Source organism: Elgaria multicarinata, chromosome 23, assembly GCF_023053635.1.
Source record: "Elgaria multicarinata webbii isolate HBS135686 ecotype San Diego chromosome 23, rElgMul1.1.pri, whole genome shotgun sequence".
Classification (NCBI taxonomy): Eukaryota; Metazoa; Chordata; class Lepidosauria; order Squamata; family Anguidae; genus Elgaria; species Elgaria multicarinata.
The window spans coordinates 5079791-5101629 of record NC_086193.1 but is presented as its reverse complement, the minus strand read 5'-3'; the positions used below and the strand labels follow the sequence as shown (position 1 = coordinate 5101629).

Here is a 21839-nt window from a genome sequence, read left to right as displayed (position 1 = left end):
TCAGTGGCTGCTAGTCAAGACAGCTACATACTACCTCTAGGATCAGAGGTAATAAGCTACTTCTGTATACCAGTTACTGGGGAACTTGAGTTGGAAGGTGCTGTTGTTGTCTCAGAGACATAGAATCATAGAACCATAGAATAGCAGAGGTGGAAGGGGCCTACAAGGCCATCGAGTCCAACCCCCTGCTCAGTGCAGGAATCCACCCGAAAGCATCCCTGACAGATGGTTGTCCAGCTGCCTCTCGTGTGGGAGAGCCCACCACCTCCCTAGGTCACTGGTTCTATTGCCGTACTGCTCTAACAGTCAGGAAGTTTTTCCTGATGTCTAGCCGTTATCGGGCTTCCTGTAACTTCAGCCCGTTATTCCGTGTCCTGCACTCTGCCATGATCCTGGTTCCCACTGTGGGAACCAGGATGTTTTTGGTCTTATGCACCAGATCCTTGCCTGTGGGCTCTCTGACACAGAATGCCACCGGGAGTATTTAGCATATATTATCTACAATGCATACAGATTTGCAGTTTTGATATGAAGGTTTTTGAAAACGGGCTCCTTTGGTGATGGAGAGGAGGGCATAGAACTAGTTGTGTTTATTATTATTTTTATGTCTGCTAGGAAATGCTACAGGTGAACAATTTCCTTCCTCTGTATTAGCAAGTGAGGAGGTGTTTTGTTTTGGGATTTTTTTTTTACAAAAAGAGTTGTGTTGATCTGTAGGCCGAGATGGATGATATTTCTTCCCAAACGTCCCTGAAGTCACCGTTTTCTGTTTGTTTGTTTGTTTCAGGACAAGCACCACGATGCTGCTCATGAAATCATTGAGACAATTCGGTAGGTGTTAAGGCAAATCTGTGTTGCAACTAAAAATATCCCCCACACACACCCCCGGCGCCATGCTGTATTTCAAAACATGGAGTGACGATCTCCCAGCAGTGAAGAGGAGAGATGCAGAATGAAGGCCGAAGTGTTATTTTTGCTGTTTAATCAGAAATCATTGCGATACTTGTGGTTAAACAGCAAAAAAAGTGTCCCCACCTAGAGACCCCGCCCCTAAATAGAATCCAGGTTCCTTCTCCAACTTGTCACCCTCGAGATGTGTTGGGCTCCATTCGCTCCAGCCGGTTCCTGACTTGGAAACATCGTAAGAAATGTGTGGAAGTCGCCATTTTTAACTGGCTAGCCCAGCGTTTTCTATTCTTTTTATTCTTGACTTAGACAGAAGTCTGGCAATTAGAACAGTGGACCAAAAAGTGGGTAAGAGAAAATGGCGATTGTAGAGAATTGATGAAGTTTGAGGAATTAATAGTTAAGAAAGAAAATGATAAGGGAAAAAGAACAGTGTCAAAAGGGTTAATGAGTGAAATATATAGAATACTGTTGGAGAAAGGGTCGATGGATAGTTCAGGTAAAATGGTTTGGGAGACGGACTTGAATGTAGAAATAGGACAGAGCTGGGAGGGACTATGGAAACAAAGAGTGTTGAGAAACATGTCAGTAAGAATAAAAGAGAATTACTTTAAAATTATATGGAGGTGGTACCTAACCCCGGTTAGATTAAATAAGATAAATAATCAGCACTCGGCAAATTGTTGGAGAGGATGTGGGGGAAAAGGAACGTATTTACATATGTGGTGGGAATGCAAATATGTACAAAAATGGTGGAAGATGGTGTTTTTGGAGATTGAAGAAATTGTGGGAATGAAGATAGAACGAACACCAAAAGTTGCATTACTGTCACTATTTGAAGATTTAAAATGTAAAAAGGAAATCAAGGAATTGATATCGAATTTGCTGACTGCAGCAAGATTGATTGTAGCTAGGAACTGGAAGACTCAAGGAGATTATTGTATTGAAGAATGGTACAAAGAAGTATGGGATATAGCTATTAATGATAAATTGACTTGTAATATTAAATGGAGAAGAGGTATAGCTAAATCAAATGATTTTGAAGGAATTTGGAAACAGTTCCTAATATTTGTGCTTTCTAAGGGAAGTGGGGAACCGCCAGCAGAAAGTATGAGATTTTGGAATCAGGAATGAGATCCCGAGGTGGGGGGTGCACTTATATGTTAAGTTTGATGATGTTATATAGATACGATATCGATGTTATGCAACAGTTATGTAGTATGTTGTTTTTGTTTTAATTGTAATGGTGTATGTTTAAGTATTGTAGAAAAAAAAAAAGAATTAGACAGAAGCCTTCTACTTTGTCCTTTTAACCAGAGAGGTCAGGATTTGAACCTGGGGCCTCTTGCATGCAAAGGAGGTGCTCTTGTCCCTCAGTTACAGCCATAAGCAAAAGCTGCCCTTCACTGAGCCAGGCCATTGTTCCATTTAGCTTAGCATGTCTATACTTACTGCGATACACGATCCTTTAGCTCAGCGGTTCTCAACCTTCCTAATGCCGCGACCCTTTAATACAGTTCCTCATGTTGTGGTGACCCCCAACCATAAAATTATTTTCGTTCTTCTCTACACGATCCATTGTCATGGGATGGTTTGCTAATGAAAATAATACATAACAATAGCTTTAATAATACAAAAGATGATACATGACATAGTTCAGTCAATACAGTTTCTTAAACCATCGGAAATATGTGTTTTCCGATGGTCTTAGGCGACCCCTGTGAAAGGGTCATTCGACCCCCAAAGGGGTCCCGACCCACAGGTTGAGAACCGCTGCTTTAGCTCAAGGGTGGGTAACTCCCAGCCAGGCTGGGACATTCTGGGTGATGCAGTCCAACGCATCTGGAGCGCCCCAGGTTGAGGAAGGCTGCCCTAGAGGAAAGGCAGGGATATAAATGTAACAAGCAAGCAACCTTTAAAAAAAGTAACTTTGAGGACTTGCTTGCAAGCTTTATGTATTTATTCTCTTGCTTTGCTTTTCAGGTGGGTCTGCGAAGAAATTCCGGACCTCAAGCTTGCTATGGAAAACTACGTTTTAATTGATTATGATACTAAAAGGTGAGTGGAAAGACTCCGGCTACTTCTGCTACTTCTCCCCTGGGAGTGACCTGCTGTAATAAGGTTAAATGAGGCTTGTGAGTTGCAGGTACAGCAAGGACACGCTAGCATCCTGTGAAAGGACGATTTGGTGCCCGGCAATGGGAGAAAGATAGAACTGGCCTCAGATGTTGAAACTGAATAGAAATCGTTTAAAAGGTTGTAAATTCATTACAGATGAATATAACTGTTTTAAATAGTTATTTCTGTTGTGTTCATCGGTTATAAATGCAGCAACTGTGTTTGTACATGGATAATAAGCCAAGATTCCTGGCTTGCTGTGAACAAGCATCATTCTAACTATGATTCTAAGCATCATGTGAACACCACCAGTGTGTGATGTGCCCGACGGTGCTTATAATCCAGCATAATATGTTAACGCTCTTCAAATAGATCTCAGTTGACAGAGGACATATTTCCTTTGGCTTAGAATCATAGAATAGCAGAGTTGGAAGGGGCCTACAAGGCCATCGAGTCCAACCCCCTGCTCATTGCAAGAATCCACCCTAAAGCATCCCTGACAGATGGCTGTCCAGCTGCCTCTTGAAGGCCTCTAGTGTGGGAGAGCCCACAACCTCCCTAGGTCACTGGTTCCATTGTTGCACTGCTCTAACAGTCAGGAAGTTTTTCCTGATGTCCAGCTGGAATCTGGCTTCCTTTAACTTGAGCCCGTTATTCCATGTCCTGCACTCTGGGAGGATTGAGAAGAAATCCTGGCCCTCCTCTGTGTGACAACCTTTCAAGTATTTGAAGAGTGCTCTCATGTCTCCCCTCAATCTTCTCTTCTCCAGGCTAAACCTGCCCAGTTCTTTCAGTCTCTCTTCATAGGGCTTTGTTTCCAGACCCCTGATCATCCTGGTTGCCCTCCTCTGAACACGTTTCAGCATGTCTGCGTCCTTCTTGTATTGTGCAGCCCAGAACTGGACGCAATACTCCAGATGAGGCCTTCTGTTGTTGTTTATTCGTTCATTCGCTTCCGACTCTTCGTGACTTCATGGACCAGCCCACGCCAGAGCTTTCTGTCGGCCGTCGCCACCCCTACCTTCCCCACGGTCAAGTCTGTCACCTCCAGAATAGCATCCATCCATCTTGCCCTTGGTCGGCCCCTCTTCCTTTTGCCTCGGCTGTAGTGGTGAACTTCTGAATCGCAGAAAGTTCTTGTCTACACTCACGTTCTGTTGTGTTTGGGGGAAATTGATTGAGTTGCTTTGATGCAGGACAAGCTCTCCTGTGCAAGCAGTTGAAGCAAATACTAAATCTGGCATGCGGCGTTCAACCTAACCAAGGGCCTGTATTAAATATTAACCGGCTGGACTCCGTTCCCTTTCCAGTGCTGTGGGAAATGCCTGTTCACAGTCCAGCGTATTTTACTGCAGTTTGCTTCAAAGGCCGCTGTTCCCAAGAGGGCGGAGACTTTCACCTGCTCCAGATCTTCCTGGATTAACGTTGCAGGAGCACTAAATGCTTCACTGCAGTAAATGGGAGCTGCAGTTCAGCCTGAGGGGCATATGTTAATACCATCCCATTTGTCAATGATTACCGTGGATAATGGAACCTCTTGGCAAGGTGGCACCTCCGTTATCCTTGTAACTGTTTGCGAACGTCATAAATCAGTCAGGCTGATCAGGGTTGCAGTCCGCTGGTTTTCCACCCCCCCTTGCCTATTATCTGCACATTACTCCTGTCGATAAAAGTAGTGCGGGGCTAGGCAGATCCCAGGCTTGTCGGATCTACCGTATTTTCCGGCGTATAAGACGACTGGGCATATAAGACGACCCCCAACTTTTGAGAAGATTTTCCTGGGTTAAAATGTCGTCTTATACTGGGCGTATAAGACGACCCCCAACTTTTGAGAAGATTTTCCTGGGTTAAAAAGTCGTCTTATACTGGGCGTATAAGACGACCCCCAACTTTTGAGAAGATTTTTCCTGGGTTAAAAAGTCGTCTTATACTGGGCGTATAAGACGACCCCCAACTTTTGAGAAGATTTTCCTGGGTTAAAAAGTCGTCTTATACTTGGGCGTATAAGACGACCCCCAACTTTTGAGAAGATTTTCCTGGGTTAAAAAGTCGTCTTATACTGGGCGTATAAGACGACCCCCAACTTTTGAGAAGATTTTCCTGGGTTAAAAAGTCATCTTATACTGGGCGTATAAGACGACCCCCAACTTTTGAGAAGATTTTCCTGGGTTAAAAAGTCATCTTATACTGGGCGTATAAGACGACCCCCAACTTTTGAGAAGATTTTCCTGGGTTAAAAAGTCATCTTATACTGGGCGTATAAGACGACCCCCAACTTTTGAGAAGATTTTCCTGGGTTAAAAAGTCATCTTATACTGGGCGTATAAGACGACCCCCAACTTTTGAGAAGATTTTCCTGGGTTAAAAAGTCATCTTATACTGGGCGTATAAGACGACCCCCAACTTTTGAGAAGATTTTCCTGGGTTAAAAAGTCGTCTTATACTGGGCGTATAAGACGACCCCCAACTTTTGAGAAGATTTTCCTGGGTTAAAAAGTCATCTTATACTGGGCGTATAAGACGACCCCCAACTTTTGAGAAGATTTTCCTGGGTTAAAAAGTCATCTTATACTGGGCGTATAAGACGACCCCCAACTTTTGAGAAGATTTTCCTGCGTTAAAAAGTCATCTTATACTGGGCGTATAAGACGACCCCCAACTTTTGAGAAGATTTTCCTGGGTTAAAAAGTCGTCTTATACTGGGCGTATAAGACGACCCCCAACTTTTGAGAAGATTTTCCTGGGTTAAAAAGTCATCTTATACTGGGCGTATAAGACGACCCCCAACTTTTGAGAAGATTTTCCTGGGTTAAAAAGTCGTCTTATACTGGGCGTATAAGACGACCCCCAACTTTTGAGAAGATTTTCCTGGGTTAAAAAGTCGTCTTATACTGGGCGTATAAGACGACCCCCAACTTTTGAGAAGATTTTCCTGGGTTAAAAAGTAGTCTTACACGCCAGAAAATACAGTACTTGTTTATTTATTTTTTATTTATTTAAGGATTTTTATGCCGCCATTCAGCCCAAAAAGGCTCTCACGGCGGCTTACAAAAGTATTTCTTGACAGTTCCTGCCCACAGGCTTACAATCTAAAAGACATGACACAAAAGGAAAGGGGATTGGGAGGGAGGAGGAGGAGGAGGGGGAAAAGGAAAGCAAATTCAGGCACTACAATCTTAGTTGCAAAGTTCAGCAGTTACAGTTGACAGCAGGAGGGAGGGGGCTCTCAGCTGGAGCTGGACCCAGGCACGGTGGAGAGGTGCCTGGCTGCTTGTGTGTCATGTTTACTTGTTCTTTACTAGGACCGTGGTGCCGAGAATTAAAAGACTCTCTGAGTCCAGGAATTCATTTTTAGTACCAGAAATAAATGGAGGTCAACTGGCCTGCCCCAGAAAAATCCGCTCCCTGCAAGGTTTCTTCATTTGAGCAGTATAATTTAGAATAGTGGGGCGGAGTTGTTTCGTTGCTGTTATTGTTAATCAACTAGAGTTGGAAATCTTTGCGTATCGACTGCAAATCACCTCGAGATCTACCAGTAGATCCTGGTCAACCTTCTCCCCAGTGGATGGGAATGTAGGCTGGATGAGCTGCAGCCAGAGTGTAGACCGGGGCTGGTTACAGGGAGCATAGAATCATAGAACAGCAGAGTTGGAAGGGGCCTACAAGGCCATCGAGTCCAACCCCCTGCTCAATGCAGGAATCTACCCTAAAGCATCCCTGACAGATGCTTGTCCAGCTGCCTCTTGAAGGCCTCTAGTATGGGAGAACCCACAACCTCCCAAGGTCACTGGTTCCATTGTCATACTGCTCTAACAGTCAGGAAGTTTTTCCTGATGTCCAGCCGGAATCTGACGTCCTGTAACTTGAGCCCGTTATTCTGTGTCCTGCACTCTGGGAGGATCGAGAATCATAGAATCGTAGAGTTGGAAGGGGCCTCTAAGGCCATCGAGTCCAACCCCCTGCTCAATGCAGAAATCCACCCTAAAGCATCCCTGACAGAGGGTTGTCCAGCTGCCTCTTGAAGGCCTTGGAGTCGTCCCTTTTTTTTCGTTGGCCCTGTTTTAGTTGCAAAACAGCCCTTGCTGCCCAAATGATTGTCCACCTACTGCCAGGTCCCCATCATTGCTTTCTAATTATTACTTCTCACCTTCCAGGTATTAGACTGTTACGTGCAGGGAGTTGAACCATTATATGCTTTGATTTGGGTCTCCTTGTGCCAGCATTGGGTCGCTCCTGAATCCTGTCCCCCAAGGAGCTCTGGGTGGCACACATGGCATTCCCACCCACCCGCCACCCCATTTTATTCTCACAACCACTCCGTTAAATAGGTTAGGCTAAGGGCATGTCTAGACCTAGGGTCCGGAGGGGGAAGATATCGCAATAGGGTGATCACGAGGTCCTCCCCTTTAATCTACACGCGCCCGGGAGGAAGAGGACGTCGTGCCCACCATTTCCCTCCCCCCTCCCCGGGCACTGAGAGCAGGAACACTCCTACGAAATAAGTATTTTTTTAAAAAAAAACCAACACACCCCTTCTGCTCCACCCACCCACCCACCCCTGATGGGCCCAGAGCTTCTGAAGAGCTCCGTGCCCGGCTTCCAGCAACTTGCGGTTACTTGAGAGGAGCCGGGACGAAAACTGGACGTCCAGCCACACCTCCCGCGTTTTTGGGATCATCCTGGGACCGCGGGAAGAACCGGGATTAAAGTGTAGACACATATCCCGGGGATCCTGCTCTCGGGATCCCCGTGCGTCATGTGGACGAGATAAAATTGCAGGAAGAAACATTAACAACCTCAGCTATGCAGATGATACCACTTTGATGGCTGAAAGCGAGGAGGAGCTGAGGAGCCTTATGACGAAGGCGAAAGAAGAAAGTGCAAAAGCCGGGTTGCAGTTAAACCTCAAAAAAACCAAGAGTATGGCAACCAGCTTGATTGATAACTGGCAAATAGAGGGAGAAAACGTGGAGGCAGTGACAGACTTTGTATTTCTGGGCGCAAAGATTACTGCAGACGCTGACTGCAGCCAGGAAATCAGAAGACGTTGACTTCTTGGGAGGAGAGCAATGACAAATCTTGATAAAATAGTTAAGAGCAGAGACACTACACTGACAACAAAGGTCCGCATCGTTAAAGCAATGGTATTCCCCGTAGTAACCTATGGCTGCGAGAGCTGGAACATAAGGAAGGCTGAGCGAAGGAAGATAGATGCTTTTGAACTGGGGTGTTGGAGGAAAATTCTGAGAGTGCCGTGGACTGCAAGAAGATCAAACCAGTCCATACTCCAGGAAATAAAGCCAGACTGCTCACTTGAGGGAATGGTATTAAAGGCAAAACTGAAGTACTTTGGCCCCATAAGGAGAAGACAGGACACCCTGGAGAAGAGGGAAAGTGGAAGGCAAAAGGAAGAGGGGCCGACCAAGGGCAAGAGGGATGGAGGATATTCTGGAGGTGACAGATTTGACCTTGGGGGAGTTGGGGGTGGCGACGGCCGACAGAAAGCTCTGGCATGGGCTGGTCCATGAAGTCACGAAGAGCCGGAAACGACTGAACGAATAAACAACAGCCATGCCCTAAGAGAGGGTGACTTGCCCAGTTCAGTTTCTATGTTCCCATTGTAGAAGGTAAATAGGCCCCTGGGAGAGTTCCGAAATAGCAGGAGTGCAGGGCTATGTATACAAGGGAAGGTACCCAGGATACCTTTTGGAAGTGCAAACGCAGCAGAGCGCTAAAGCCCTGCTGAGCACCCGCCCTTGAGGCTGAGCAAACCCATCGGTGGCTGGGCACTCACAAAGGCAGGTTTATAGAGGTTGCCGACCTGCCCCAGTTTCCTCCCGTGCTGCCTTGGCAAAGCTGCACGCTAAACTGCTCCCTGGGTTGAGGCTTGAAATCTGATTATGCAATGGGCATGTGACCGCCAGCGCTCCCTCCCTCCCCCCTGTCCTGAGATGATTCTTTAATCCTTTCATCATGCGTTAAGTTGCCTAGTTTGAAAAGGACCGTTGGTGCAGCCAGCCCACACCATCAGCCTTGAATTCCTAAAGTTCAACGGACTTCTATTCGCGGGTCAAACAGAGTGACCTCTTAGGAGCTTTATTAGTCCACGAGGGGAGTTATAGTCTAACGCATCTGGAGGACACCAGGCTGGGGAAAGCCTGCACTAAGAGGCGTGCATTCTGCAAATCCAAATTATTTCCTTTTTATTTATTTAAAATTATATTTTTATGAAGCCCTGCGGGCAGGACAAATGCTGGGAGGTTAGCAGTGGGAAAGTTGAACGCTGCACCCACCCACCTTTTTCCCTTTAACAAACTGGATCCAAATTATTTCCTTTTTATTTATTTAAAATTATATTTTTATGAAGCCCTGTGGGCAGGACAAATGCTGAGAGGTTAGCAGTGGGAAAGTTGAACGCTGCACCCACCCACCTTTTTCCCTTTAACAAACTGGATCCCTGCTTTCTTGGGACCACAGTACCTGACGGAACGCCTCTCCCGACGTGAATATACCCGGTCACTACGTTCAACAGCTAAGGTCCTCCTCTGGGTGCCTACTCCAAGAGAGGCTCGGAGTGTGGCAACAAGGGATATGGCCTTTTCGGTGGTGGCCCCCAGACTATGGAACGATCTCCCTGACGAGGCTCGCCTGGCGCCAACGCTGCTATCCTTTCGGCGCCAGGTTAAGACTTTCCTCTTTGCCCAGGCATATGGCGGCACATCCTAATTACCCACATGTTTAGTTTTTAATCGGTCTTTAACGCTTTATGTGTGCATATTCTGTGTTTTAGAGTTTTAAATTTTGTATACTTGTTTTTACCTCAATTTTAGAATTTCTGTAAACCGCCCAGAGAGCCCTGGCTATGGGAGCGGTATATAAGTGTAATAAATAAATAAATAAATAAATAAATAAATAAGGGAGATTGAGCCATTGTGGATTTTCATCCCCGAAATGTAAACAGATGCGCACGCTAATGAATTGCGAGTCAATACAAATCATTTCCAAATAAAACTTTGAATTTGCATGAATTTGCCGGTGTTGGGAGCCTGCGGCCTTCCACATTGTGCTGGAAAACAACACCTGTCAGCCCCAAGTCTTGCTGACTGTGGCTGATGGGAGTTGTAGTCCATCAACATCTGGAGAGCCACAGGTCTCAAAATGCACACGCACACACACAACTGTGTCTGATGATAACATTTTAAATTGCACTAAGGCTACAATTCTATACCAGCTCACCTGGAATCACGGTGGATTTGATTTAAATCACTACTCAGAAAGACTCGATTTAATCATGTGACTCCGCCCCCCCCCCAAAAAAAGTGCGCTCTATTCATCGAATTTTTTGAAACTTAGCACTTAAGAGGTAAAGGGGTTGGTTCTGTGTACATAGATTTGCAAAGGCGCAATGGGATTGTGATCTCTGCAGACCCAAATTCACAGTTTTGAGAACTGTAAAACCAAGCAGCTGTGATAATAATATCTTCTAGATAGAAAAAAAATGCCCAATAATCTTACAGAAACCTCTGGAAGAGCATGACACTGTGAATGGATTAATGGAATTCATTTACCCAAAAATTTAACCGTTGCAGGAGTATACAGCCTCATGCGACATAATTAAAAACGAATCCTTATTTCATAATGAATAACCTTTGGACTATAATGTATCTTAAATAGAAAACTATCTTTAGACAGATTTTTCCTCAAAAAGTATATTATTAAAAAAATCCAATTTAAATTTAAAAAATCCATTTTTAATTTTTTTTAAAAAAAACATTGATTTTTATCCACCCTGCCTAGAATTAAGCCTCATTGAATCCAAAGGGACTTGGATGAATAAAGATGCTAAAGACGATAAATTTTCCTGGTAAAACGTTTCAGCTGAATGTCTAGTTGAAATGGAGGTGGACGAGTGTGGGGAGACACAGGACTTTTTGAGATATAGAATCATAGAATAGTAGAGTTGGAAGGGGCCTCTTAAGGCCATCGAGTCCAACCCCCTGCTCAATGCAGGAATCCACCCTAAAGCATCCCTCACAGATGGTTGTCCAGCTGCCTCTTGAATGCCTCTAGCGTGGGAGAGCCCACAACCTCCCTAGGTCACTGGCTCCATTGTCGTACTGCTCTAAGAGTCAGGAAGTTTTTCCTGATGTCCAGCCGGAATCAGGCTTCCTGTAACTTGAACCCATTATTCCATGTCCTGCACTCTGGGAGGATCGAGAAGAGATCCTGGCCCTCCTCTGTGGGACAACCTTTTAAGTATTTGAAGAGTGCTCTCATGTCTCCCCTCAATCTTCTCTTCTCCAGGCTAAACCTGCCCAGTTCTTTCAGTCTCTCCTCATAGGGCTTTGTTTCTAGACCCCTGATCATCCTGGTTGCCCTCCTCTGAACACGCTCCAGCTTGTCTGCATTTTATACTGCACATAAAATGTATGTGTGGCAGACTTCTAGTTTTGTCCGCTAAATATAAATGGTTGATCCCGGGCGATTTAGGGCATTGGAAGATTTCTGGAAAATGTCAACTGGGGAGTAGCCTTGAGATTGGGACGCCACTTCTGATGCTGGCTTCCATGGAATGGGTATAAGCTGGGCAGGGGCCCCTCAGGGCCTTCAGGGCATGTGTTTTTGCTTAGCTGAATAATTTGTCTTTTTCTCCCCATTTTTTCCAGCTTTGAAAGCATGCAAAGACTTTGTGACAAATACAACCGTGCCATCGACAGCATTCACCAGTTGGTACGTAGTCCTTGCCCCCCGCACCCCTATTGCCCCCCTTGGCTTTTGATTGGGGCGGCTGGTTTCAAAGTCCGCAAGTCCCTGGGCTCCCATTTTGCTGGCCTGCCATAGGCAGCATGCTTTCATGGTGACAAGTGTGGCCTGTGTTTTTGCTGACTTGGCCAGATCTGGAATGTGCAGTGGAAGCCATGCAGCTTGCGAGCTGTGTCGAGCTCCCCAGGTGATGTGTACAAAGAGACACCAACCTTAACCTCTTTGCCATGTCCTGCTTCTTCATCCCTGGCTGGTTGACCGCTGTGTGAACAGAGTGCTGGATTAGATGTCTAATCCAGCAGGGTAGTTCTTAAAACAGGTGCAGAATCTCAGACCCCGGGGGCAAATCTGGTCCTCATGGGGTCCCAATCCAAGCTTCTGGGGTTTCCCAGAGAGTTTTGCCCCCTTCCCCCACCTTTCCTGTAACCACTGATTGTTTAATGGTTTCCAGGCTTTTGTGTTTTTCCTCCATTCTAAAAGGTTAAAATCTTTGTCTTAAGGCTTAATTACTGGCCGGAAGAGCTGTAACCTAAAATAGACTGGGGTGTGTGTATTTTTGGCTCCGCCCACTACTGGAATGCAGCCCCCAAAAGCTTCCGGGGAAACTGAATTCAGCCCTCTGGTTGAAAAAGGTTAAAATTTAAAAATGTAAGCGCAACCTTGCTGGATTAAGCCCACCTAGTTCAGGGTCCTACTTCCAACAGTAGCCAACCGGATTCTTCCAAGAAGCCTACTATGAGAACGTGAATGCCTTTTGGTTGTCCCCCATTGTCTAGTACTCAGAAGCACACTGCATCTAAAATAGGGATTCATATTCTAGCTGTCGATAAATCTACCTTTGGGAGCATATGGGAAACTGATCTACATATACAGATTGAAGATACAAATGGAAACAAATTTGGATAAATCCCCCCCCTCCGAACAATATCGTCCCGCATACAGGACTCAGCCCTCAAGGTTATATTAAGATGGTATATAACTCCAATTCAACTCTCGCATGCAACGACTTCAATCTCCCCGTTGTGTTGGAGAGGGTGCGATGAAAAGGGCTTTTACTTACATATGTGGTGGGAGTGTAAGGCCCTGAAGCAGTTCTGGGAAACTATCTTCAATATAATTTCTAAGGCCACTGATCAGATAATTTTGCCAGAACCAAGCCTGTCCCTGCTCAATGCTCTAAACCCCTCCCTTATCCATAAAGAATTGGTATTTATCCTCCTTACGGCAGCTCGTTTAGAAATCGCCGAACATTGGAAGGATCCGAAGGGCCCTACACTCACGGGATGGAAAGGGAAAGGGTGGGATATAGCCTGCTCTGAAAAATTAACCTACCACTGCAGAGTCTCATCGGGCCAACTGATCTATGACCCATTCAATAGAAATATGGTCTCCTTTTCTCGATTACATCAATGGTACAGATGTGGCATCCAACTCTGGTTGAACCAATCTTCCTCTGACCACAGTAAATTGAAGGAAACAAGCTCGTTTCGGCATCTACAGAAATCGTGTTTGTGTATTTATTAGAAACGCTGTCTGACTTGTATGATTTTATATATATTTTTAACTTTTTTAAACTGCTTTGTTAAATATAGTTTAATAAATATTAAAAAAGAAGAAGATAAATCTACCTTTGCAAGCAGAGAGGCAGAGACACGGGTTCCTTGGTGCAAACTTCGCTCTAACCGTGGCTATTTCAAGCCATGGTTTTGCCTTCTGGTTATTCACGAGTCTTCCTCAACCTTCTGCTTTCCAGATGTGTTGAATTGCAACTCCCCTCATTCTCAGCCAGTATGCTCGCCGGGAGTGAAAGGAGTTGCAGTCAAACACATCCGTTGGGAAAGACTGTTCTCAACCATTGTTTTAGGACAGTATTCAGATTAACTACAGTTAAGCACCACGTCTGGATAGGGCCAATAAGTACTGTATCTAAATAGCACCTACATGAAATCTTGCTTTCTGGGCCAAACTTGACTTATGCTTGTTAAGAACTAGTTGTCTCTATTAAAACTTTGTCTTTCAGTTTTAAATGTGTGTTTGCCGGCTTGGCCCTTACAGAACATTCAAGAGCATAGCTTCTTTTCGAAGAGAACTACTTCTCTCCGACAGCATTTCGGTGTAATGTTTACTTTACTGAAATAGCTGTAAGGTTTATTGAATATGGATTGGATGTATAGGATCCCTTTCAAATGCTCTCTGAAAAATGTGTTGCAGCAGTGATCCCAGTTTATTACTATGGGCTCATCAACTCCAAGCAGGATATTCCACTATGAAAGTGGTATATAAAAGGCAGGAATCCACAGTTCTGGGCTCCACAATTCAAGAAGGACGCAGACAAGCTGGAGCGTGTTCAGAGGAGGGCAACCAGGATGATCAGGGGTCTGGAAACAAAGCCCTATGAAGAGAGACTGAAAGAACTGGGCATGTTTAGCCTGGAGAAGAGAAGATGGAGGGGAGACATGAGAGCACTCTTCAAATATTTAAAAGGTTGTCACACAAGGGAGGGCCAGGATCTCTTCTCGATCCTCCCAGAGTGCAGGACACGGAATAACGGGCTCAAGTTAAAGGAAGCCAGATTCTAGCTGGACATCAGGAAAAACTTCCTGATGGTTAGAGCAGTATGACAATGGAATCAGTTACCTAGGGAGGTTGTGGGCTCTCCCACACTAGAGGCCTTCAAGAGGCAGCTGGACAAGCATTTGTCAGGGATGCTTTAGGGTGGATTCCTGCATTGAGCAGGGGGTTGGACTCGATGGCCTTGTAGGCCCCTTCCAGCTCTGCTATTCTGTGATTCTACTGTTTTATAGCGGTACTGAAGTGCACTGACAACTGTTGGGGCCCATGACACATCTCCACCAAGCAGGATATAACACTATGAAAGTGGTATGAAAGCGGTATATGGTATGCGTCAATGGGTCCCAACAGTTGTCAGTCCACTTCAGTTCTGCTATAAAGCAGTCGTGTGGCTCCTGCCTTTTATATACCGCTTTCACACCACTTTCATAGTGGAATATCCTGCTTGGTGGAGATGAGCCCTTAGATGGGGTAGAATTCTTCTGTTTCAAATAGTTTTCATGACAGATGGGGCAGGAGAGAAGGAAGGCTGTTTTTTTATATAGCTTTTTTGGGGGGGGGGTAGTTTTCACTTGGGGAAAGGAACTGTACTATTTATAGGGCTGCAAGCTTTAAATTGTTTAGTCGATAGGTTCATCAGCACAGCTTAGCTTCGGCCTATTGAGTTGGTGCAATCAAATTTTAACCCCTCGGGCTGAAGAGTTGAGGTTTTTTTGCTAACCAGTGTTGTGGTTCTGGAGTGTTAACGGAATGAAAAAGGAGCTCGCCGTCCAAGACTTGAGTCACTCCACCCCGTAGCGGCGCAAATCCAGACATTCCGCCAAGCCATTCTGCTTGGTTGAAGCTTAACGACAATTTAGTGTGGTGTCTGCATTGATTTGTGGTTTCATCTGGCTAGCATACCAGAATTGAATGTTTTGGCACGGTTTGTATTGAATCACAGCAATCCTTGCTCTGCCTTCTGGAGACCGCAGTTGGTGGAATTCACTGCCATAATGTGTCTTGTGTTTAATCCATTGAGTATTTATATTCCACTTTTCTGTTAAAAATAATGAATGTGGTCTACAACAACGCAGCATAAAACAAAATCCAATACTAAAGTTACATGATCAGTTACATTGCTCGTTTATGATAATTAAGCGCAGCAAAAATATCAGAATTGACAGAACAAATCCCCATATTTATTTGTGTGTTTTATTTCTATCCCGCCTTCCCTTCAAGATGCTCAAGGGTGGGCTTCATCATCATCATCATCATCATCAATTTATTTCTTACCCGCCTCTCCATTTTGATCGAGGCAGGGAACAACAGTAAATATATAAAATACATAAAAGTGAACTAAAATGTAATATACATTGTTAAAACCTCCTAAAAACCTCCTAAAACTTTGGCGCCCCGGTTGTGGAATGAGCTCCCCAGAGAGGTCCGCCTGGCGCCTACATTGTACTCCTTTCGTCGCCAGCTGATTATTCACTCGGTATTTTAACACTGAATTTTAACTTAAATTTAAATTTAACTCTGTATTTTAACCTTATATCAATTTTGCTGCGTGGTTTTATCCTGGTTGTGCTTTTTATACTGTATTTTGTACTTGTGTTTTTAACCTGTTGGTTGTTTTAGGATGGTTTTAATTTTTGTGAACCGCCCAGAGAGCTTTGGCTATTGGGCGGTATAAAAATGTAATAAATAAATAAATAAATAATAAAAAAAACACAGGGTTCCCTTCCCAATTTTATCCTGACAACAACCCTGTAAGGTAGGTTAGGCTGATAAAAGGAAGGACTTCTTCACTCAGTGCATAGTTAAATTAAGGAACTCACTACCACGAGATGTAGTGACGGCCACCAATCTGGATGGCTTCAAAAGGGGGTTGGAGAAATTCCTGGAGGCGAAGGCCATCCATGGCTACTAGCCTTGATGATTGTGTGCTATCTGAGCAGGGGGTTGGACTCAATGGCCTTGAAGGCCCCTTCCAAATCTGCTGTTTTATGATTCTATGAAGGTAAGGGTCCAAATTACGCCTGTTGTGGAGAAGGTTGGATAGGGAGACATTTTTCTCCCGCTTTCAAAATACTAGAACCCAATGGGGTCATCCCATGTAACTGATGGGTGGGAGAGCCAGGACATATAAAAGGAAGGACTTCTTCACACAGCGCAGAGTTAAATGATGGAACTCACTACCACGAGATGTAGTGACGGCCACCAATCTGGATGGCTTCAAAAGGGGGTTGGAGAAATTCCTGGAGGCGAAGGCCATCCATGGCTACTAGCCCTGATGGTTGTGTGCTGTCTCCAGTATTCGAGGCAATAAGCCTGTGCGCCCCAGTTGCTGGGGAACATGGGTGGGAGGGTGCTGTTGCAGGCAACCCCTTGGTTCTGACCCAGCATGGCACTTCTTCCGTTCTTATGCACAGTGAAGCGTTCACACAGCCACCCCACTGCAGGCCTAAACACTGCCTGCCTAGCTCCTGTCCCCGTTCGACGTTTTCCTTGTGTCTATGAAGGTGCTTTGGGTTGGTAAGAAACAACTCTGGCTGAGATCAGCGAAGTGGCTAAGGTGGGTTTTCTGTTTCGTTCTTCAGTGGAAAGGAACCACGCAGCCCATGAAACTGAACACCCGGCCTTCCAATGGGCTCCTGCGCCATCTCCTACAGCAAGTGTATAACCACTCGGTGACCGACCCGGAAAAACTCAACAACTATGAACCCTTTTCCCCGGAAGTGTACGGAGAGACTTCCTTTGACTTGGTGGCCCAGATGATCGATGAGATAAAAATGACCGAAGATGACCTGTTTGTAGACTTAGGCAGTGGTGAGTGATAACCGTAGACTCTCCTCTCCTGTACCCACCTTCAAACCCTCGTGCACAGAATTGTCTTCTGGTCTCGTGGAAAATTCTCATCCTGTGTGTAATTTGTTTGCCGACGACAAACGTTGGCCCTGTTTGGATGCTATGGCAAAAACCATTGTTCCTCGGGCGTGGTTCTTTTCTTCAGGTCCTGTGTTCAGCAGCTGTAGTTCAACATTAATGATAGAACTTGGATGACCGTAAATCAAACGTTCGCCTCCAAACTGAGGTTTGAAGCCCTGGCTAAAGCAGGAAAAACGTCCTGACTGTTAGAGCAGCACGACAATGGAACCAATGACTTAGGGAGGTCGTGGGCTCTCCCACACTAGAGGCCTTCAAGAGGCAGCTGGACAGCCATCTGTCAGGGATGCTTTAAGGTGGATTCCTGGACTCGATGGCCTTGAGAACTGCTCTTACAGTCAGGAAGTTTTTCCTGATGTCCAGCCAGAATCTGGCTTCCTGTAACTTGAGCCCATTATGGTGTATCTTAATTGTGGAATTCCCTGCCTCTGGAGGTCAGGCAGGGGCCAACCTTGTACTCCTTTATGCGCCTCCTGAAAACATCTTTATTCCAAGAAGCCTTTCTTTAACATGCAGCCTTGGATTACTGTTATTGCTTCTTTTAAATTTTGTTTAAACTGTTTTTATTCTGTTTTTTTTTCATTTTACCTTGTACTGAAAAATCTGAAATTTTTCAATGCGGAGCGGTATATAAATATTCTAAATCAATCAATCAATAAATCTTGGCCCCCTGCTGCCTTTGCCATGCTAATACCAATTTCCTCAAAGCTCCCAGCTGTACACACTGCCATGGCACATGAAGAGTCTTAATATTAAGGTGCCTTTGAGTATTGCATTTCCCCATTACCTCCTGCTAGACGTTGAATTAGCAATGATTTAATGACAGTAGCAGCTCCGTTACAGACATGGCTTCCTACAGTCCAATCGATGAACAGAGGAAGTAGAGATGAGTGCTTTTTAATTCCTCTCCCCGCCCCCCTGCATATGATGATTACCTTTAAGAGAGACTCATGCTTTTCATGGACTCAACACTATAGGATCATAGGTTAGATGAAGCCATGCCTTCGATATATGGGTGAAGCTGTGATCAGGTGGACTGAATGCTAGCCTTGAAATGCTCTTTAGAGCATATTATTATGATTTTTTACATTTATAGCCCGCCCCATAGCCGAAGCTCTCTGGGCGGTTTACAAAAGTTAAAAAACAACAAACGTTAGAAGCAAACCTACCAAAATATAAAACCATCAAAAGCCATAAAAACAACAATAATCATTTGAAAACAGTGAACATTTTACATTAGGCCACTTTTAAGGGTGGAGCTGTGTTCGATCCCAGCGGGTCGACTCAGCCTTCCATTCTCCTGAGGTCGGTAAAATGAGTACCCAGTTAGCTGGGGAAAAGGTAATCACGGCCGGGGAAGGCAATGGCGAACCACCCCGCTATAAGGCCTGCCAAGAAAACGTCACCGAAAGCTGGCGTCCCTCCAAGAGTCAGTAATGACTCAGTGCTTGCACGAGAGGTTCCTTTCCTTTCCTTTCCTTCCCTGCCTACTCTAGCCGCTAACTACACTATCCTCTTTCCCTCACTCTGCTCCACCAAAACAACAAAACACACAGACCCTTCCTGTCTCTAACCCAAAGCTTTCTCTCTCCTTCCCTCAGAAGAATCTCTTTTTTATTTTCTTCCGCAGCCATTCGACTCCTCCCTCTCTCACACACAGCCAATCCAGCCACTCCTCTCTTGACCTCCAATCAGCATTAAAACATCGCAGGAGCCCATCCCAGGTGGCGTACGTTCCCCGCCGGCACAAAAGGAACACGTTTTTCAGCGCTTCGTTGATAAACTTGCAGCTTTTTTGCTGACACATGCAATCCCCCACCCCCCCAATTGGGTTCCCGTATTGTCGCAGCAGTGCTTCTAACTGTGGTTCTTTCTACTCCTTTCTCAGGTGTGGGTCAAGTGGTCCTACAGGTTGCTGCAGCCACCAACTGCAAGCATCACTACGGTGTGGAGAAAGCTGACATTCCAGCCAAATACGCAGAGGTAAGGTAGCCTGTCCACTTAGACTTAGGGAGCGCCCTGGGATTCCTGTTGGTATAAAGAAATATGGTCAGAGCGTTTTGAACACTTGAGCTTTTTTTAAAAAGAAAAGAAAACTGGGCCGGTTCAGACAATGCACTACCACTCTGCTGCTAAGATCATCTTCTTGGCTCGCCGCTCTGGCCATGTTACTCCACTTCTGAAATCTCTTCATTGGCTTCCAATTCACTCCAGAATCCAATATAAACTTCTCCTGTTGACCTACAAAGCTTTTCACTGTCTAGCTCCTTCCTATCTCTCCTCTCTCATCTCACACTATTGCCCCGCTCGTGCTCTTCGCTCCTCTGATGCCATGTTTCCCGCCTGCCCAAGGGCCTCTACTTCCCTTGCTCTGCTTCGCCCATTTTCTTCGGCTGCCCCTTACGCCTGGAACGCTCTTCCAGAACATTTGAGAACTACAAGTTCAATCGCAGCTTTTAAAGCTCAGCTAAAAACTTTTCTTTTTCCTAAAGCTTTTAAAACTTGATTTTGTTCTGACTTTTATACTGTTAGTTTTACTCTACCCTGTGCCTGTTTGGTGCATTCTCTTCCCCTCCTTATTGTTTTATTATGATTTTATTAGAATGTAAGCCTATGTGGCAGGGTCTTGCTATTTATTATTATTATTATTATTTATTTATAGAGCACCATCAATGTACATGGTGCTGTACAGAGTAAAACAGTAAATAGCAAGACCCTGCCGCATAGGCTTACATTCTAATAAAATCATAATAAAACAATAAGGAGGGGAAGAGAATGCAAACAGGCACAGGGTAGGGTAAACAATTGTTTTACTCTGTACAGCACCATGTACATTGATGGTGCTATATAAATAAATAAATAAATAAATAAAAATAATAATAAAGCCATAGTTAGGCCACTAAATAATTAGTGAGCCTCTTTAAACCGTGGTTATATACCTACCATGGGTTGGAATGGTTCACATTATTATTATTATTATTATTATTATTATTATTTATTTATTTATTTATATAGCACCATCAATGTACATGGTGCTGTACAGAGTAAAACAGTAAATAGCAAGACCCTGCCGCATAGGCTTACAATCTAATAAAATCATAGTAAAACAATAAGGAGGGGAAGAGAATGCCAACAGGTACAGGGTAGGGTAAGCAGGCACAGGGTAGGGTAAAACTATGCCATAATGTTTACCGTATTTCTTCGATTCTAAGACGCCATCGATTCTAAGACGCACCCCATTTTTAGAGATGTTTACTTGGGAAAAAAGGGCATCTTAGAATCGAAGAAATACTTCCCTCACCGCCCAGCCAACCTCCTCCCCCCCCCCAGCGCTTTCTTCTAATGGTTGCATCCTTTTCTTTTTTCCCTCTGTGAGAGAAGAAACCGCCGTTTGCGCGGGAAGAAGGGGGGGCATTGAAACAAAGAGTAAACAATATTTTCGGGCGGGGAGAGAGAGGAGAAGACGCGATTAAGGAGCTAAAACGCTTAACTCTCCAGTCCCGCTCTTTACTTGTCTGTGCACCAGGGGACGACACGCGAGTAAGTCCCATGGAAATCGATGGGACTTACGAATCAATTTGACTAACAAAAATCCAGGCGCTTACTCTCCCAGCTCCTCCTTGCTCACATGGCTTGAGGCTGCTGCAGGAGCTTCCTCTTTTCCTCTTGCTGTATTGCTTCGATTCTAAGACGCCATCGATTCTAAGACGCAGTCCATTTTTAGAGCTGTTTATTTAGGGGGAAAAGTGTGTCTTAGAATCGAAGAAATACGGTAGCTCAAAATGCTTAACTACCATAGCAGTTCGTCTGAACAGGCTCAACTAAAATTCTGTTCTGAAAGGCTGAATTTTACAACCTGCTGAAACTGTCCCACTTGAGCAATTTTGCATTTTTTTCCTTACCTTGTGGCTGAATTCTGCCACTTTTGCCAGTCATATAATTTATTCTTGTTTGGCTAGTTGTGGAGAGGTGAGAGGAATTAAGAGGGCGCTGAAGCTTAGCTTCTGTCGACCATATTCAGCAAGGCTTCTAAGTGTTGACTGCACACTTTCAAGCATATTTGTGAACTCATAAGGGCTAGGAACTTTGCCACTTTTTTAAAAATGGAAGCTCAGACCTCCAGGAAACTAGAATTTATGTGCAGTGCTGCATTCTGTGCTCCTGTGGTGTAGTGGTCAGCGTGTCCAACTGGGAGTCAGGAGATCCGGGTTCTAGTCCCCACATGGCCATGGAAACCCACTGGGTGACTTTGGGCCAGTCACAGACTCTCAGCCCAATCTACCTCACAGGGTTGTTGTTGTGAGGATAACATGGAGAGGAGGAGGAGGATTATGTATGCCGCCTTGGGTTCCTCGGAAGGGAAAAGGCAGGCTATAAATGCAACTAATTAATTAATTAATTAAATGTAGCGTGGAGAAGACGAGCTGGGTGCTGTTGTACTTCTGTCCTGCTTGTGGGTTTTTCTGATTTTAATGTTCTATGTATACTACTTAAGAGATTTTATTTTTTTAAGCAGTATATCAATATTAGCAATAAAAAACCACAAAATAATA

At 44.7% G+C, this 21839-nt stretch overlaps 1 protein-coding gene across 4 annotated transcripts in view; it reads left to right on the top strand.

Annotated features, from left to right (window-relative positions):
* DOT1L (DOT1 like histone lysine methyltransferase) overlaps positions 1-21839 on the top strand; it is a 111907-nt gene that overhangs the window by 19544 nt on the left and 70524 nt on the right. For all 4 annotated transcript variants that reach the window (XM_063147169.1, XM_063147168.1, XM_063147170.1 and 1 more), the window contains exons 2-6: positions 788-831; positions 2890-2964; positions 11691-11754; positions 16941-17169; positions 19175-19269. In XM_063147169.1, coding sequence (XP_063003239.1) covers positions 788-831; positions 2890-2964; positions 11691-11754; positions 16941-17169; positions 19175-19269 — 507 coding nt within the window. The remainder of the gene's footprint in view (positions 1-787; positions 832-2889; positions 2965-11690; positions 11755-16940; positions 17170-19174; positions 19270-21839) is intronic.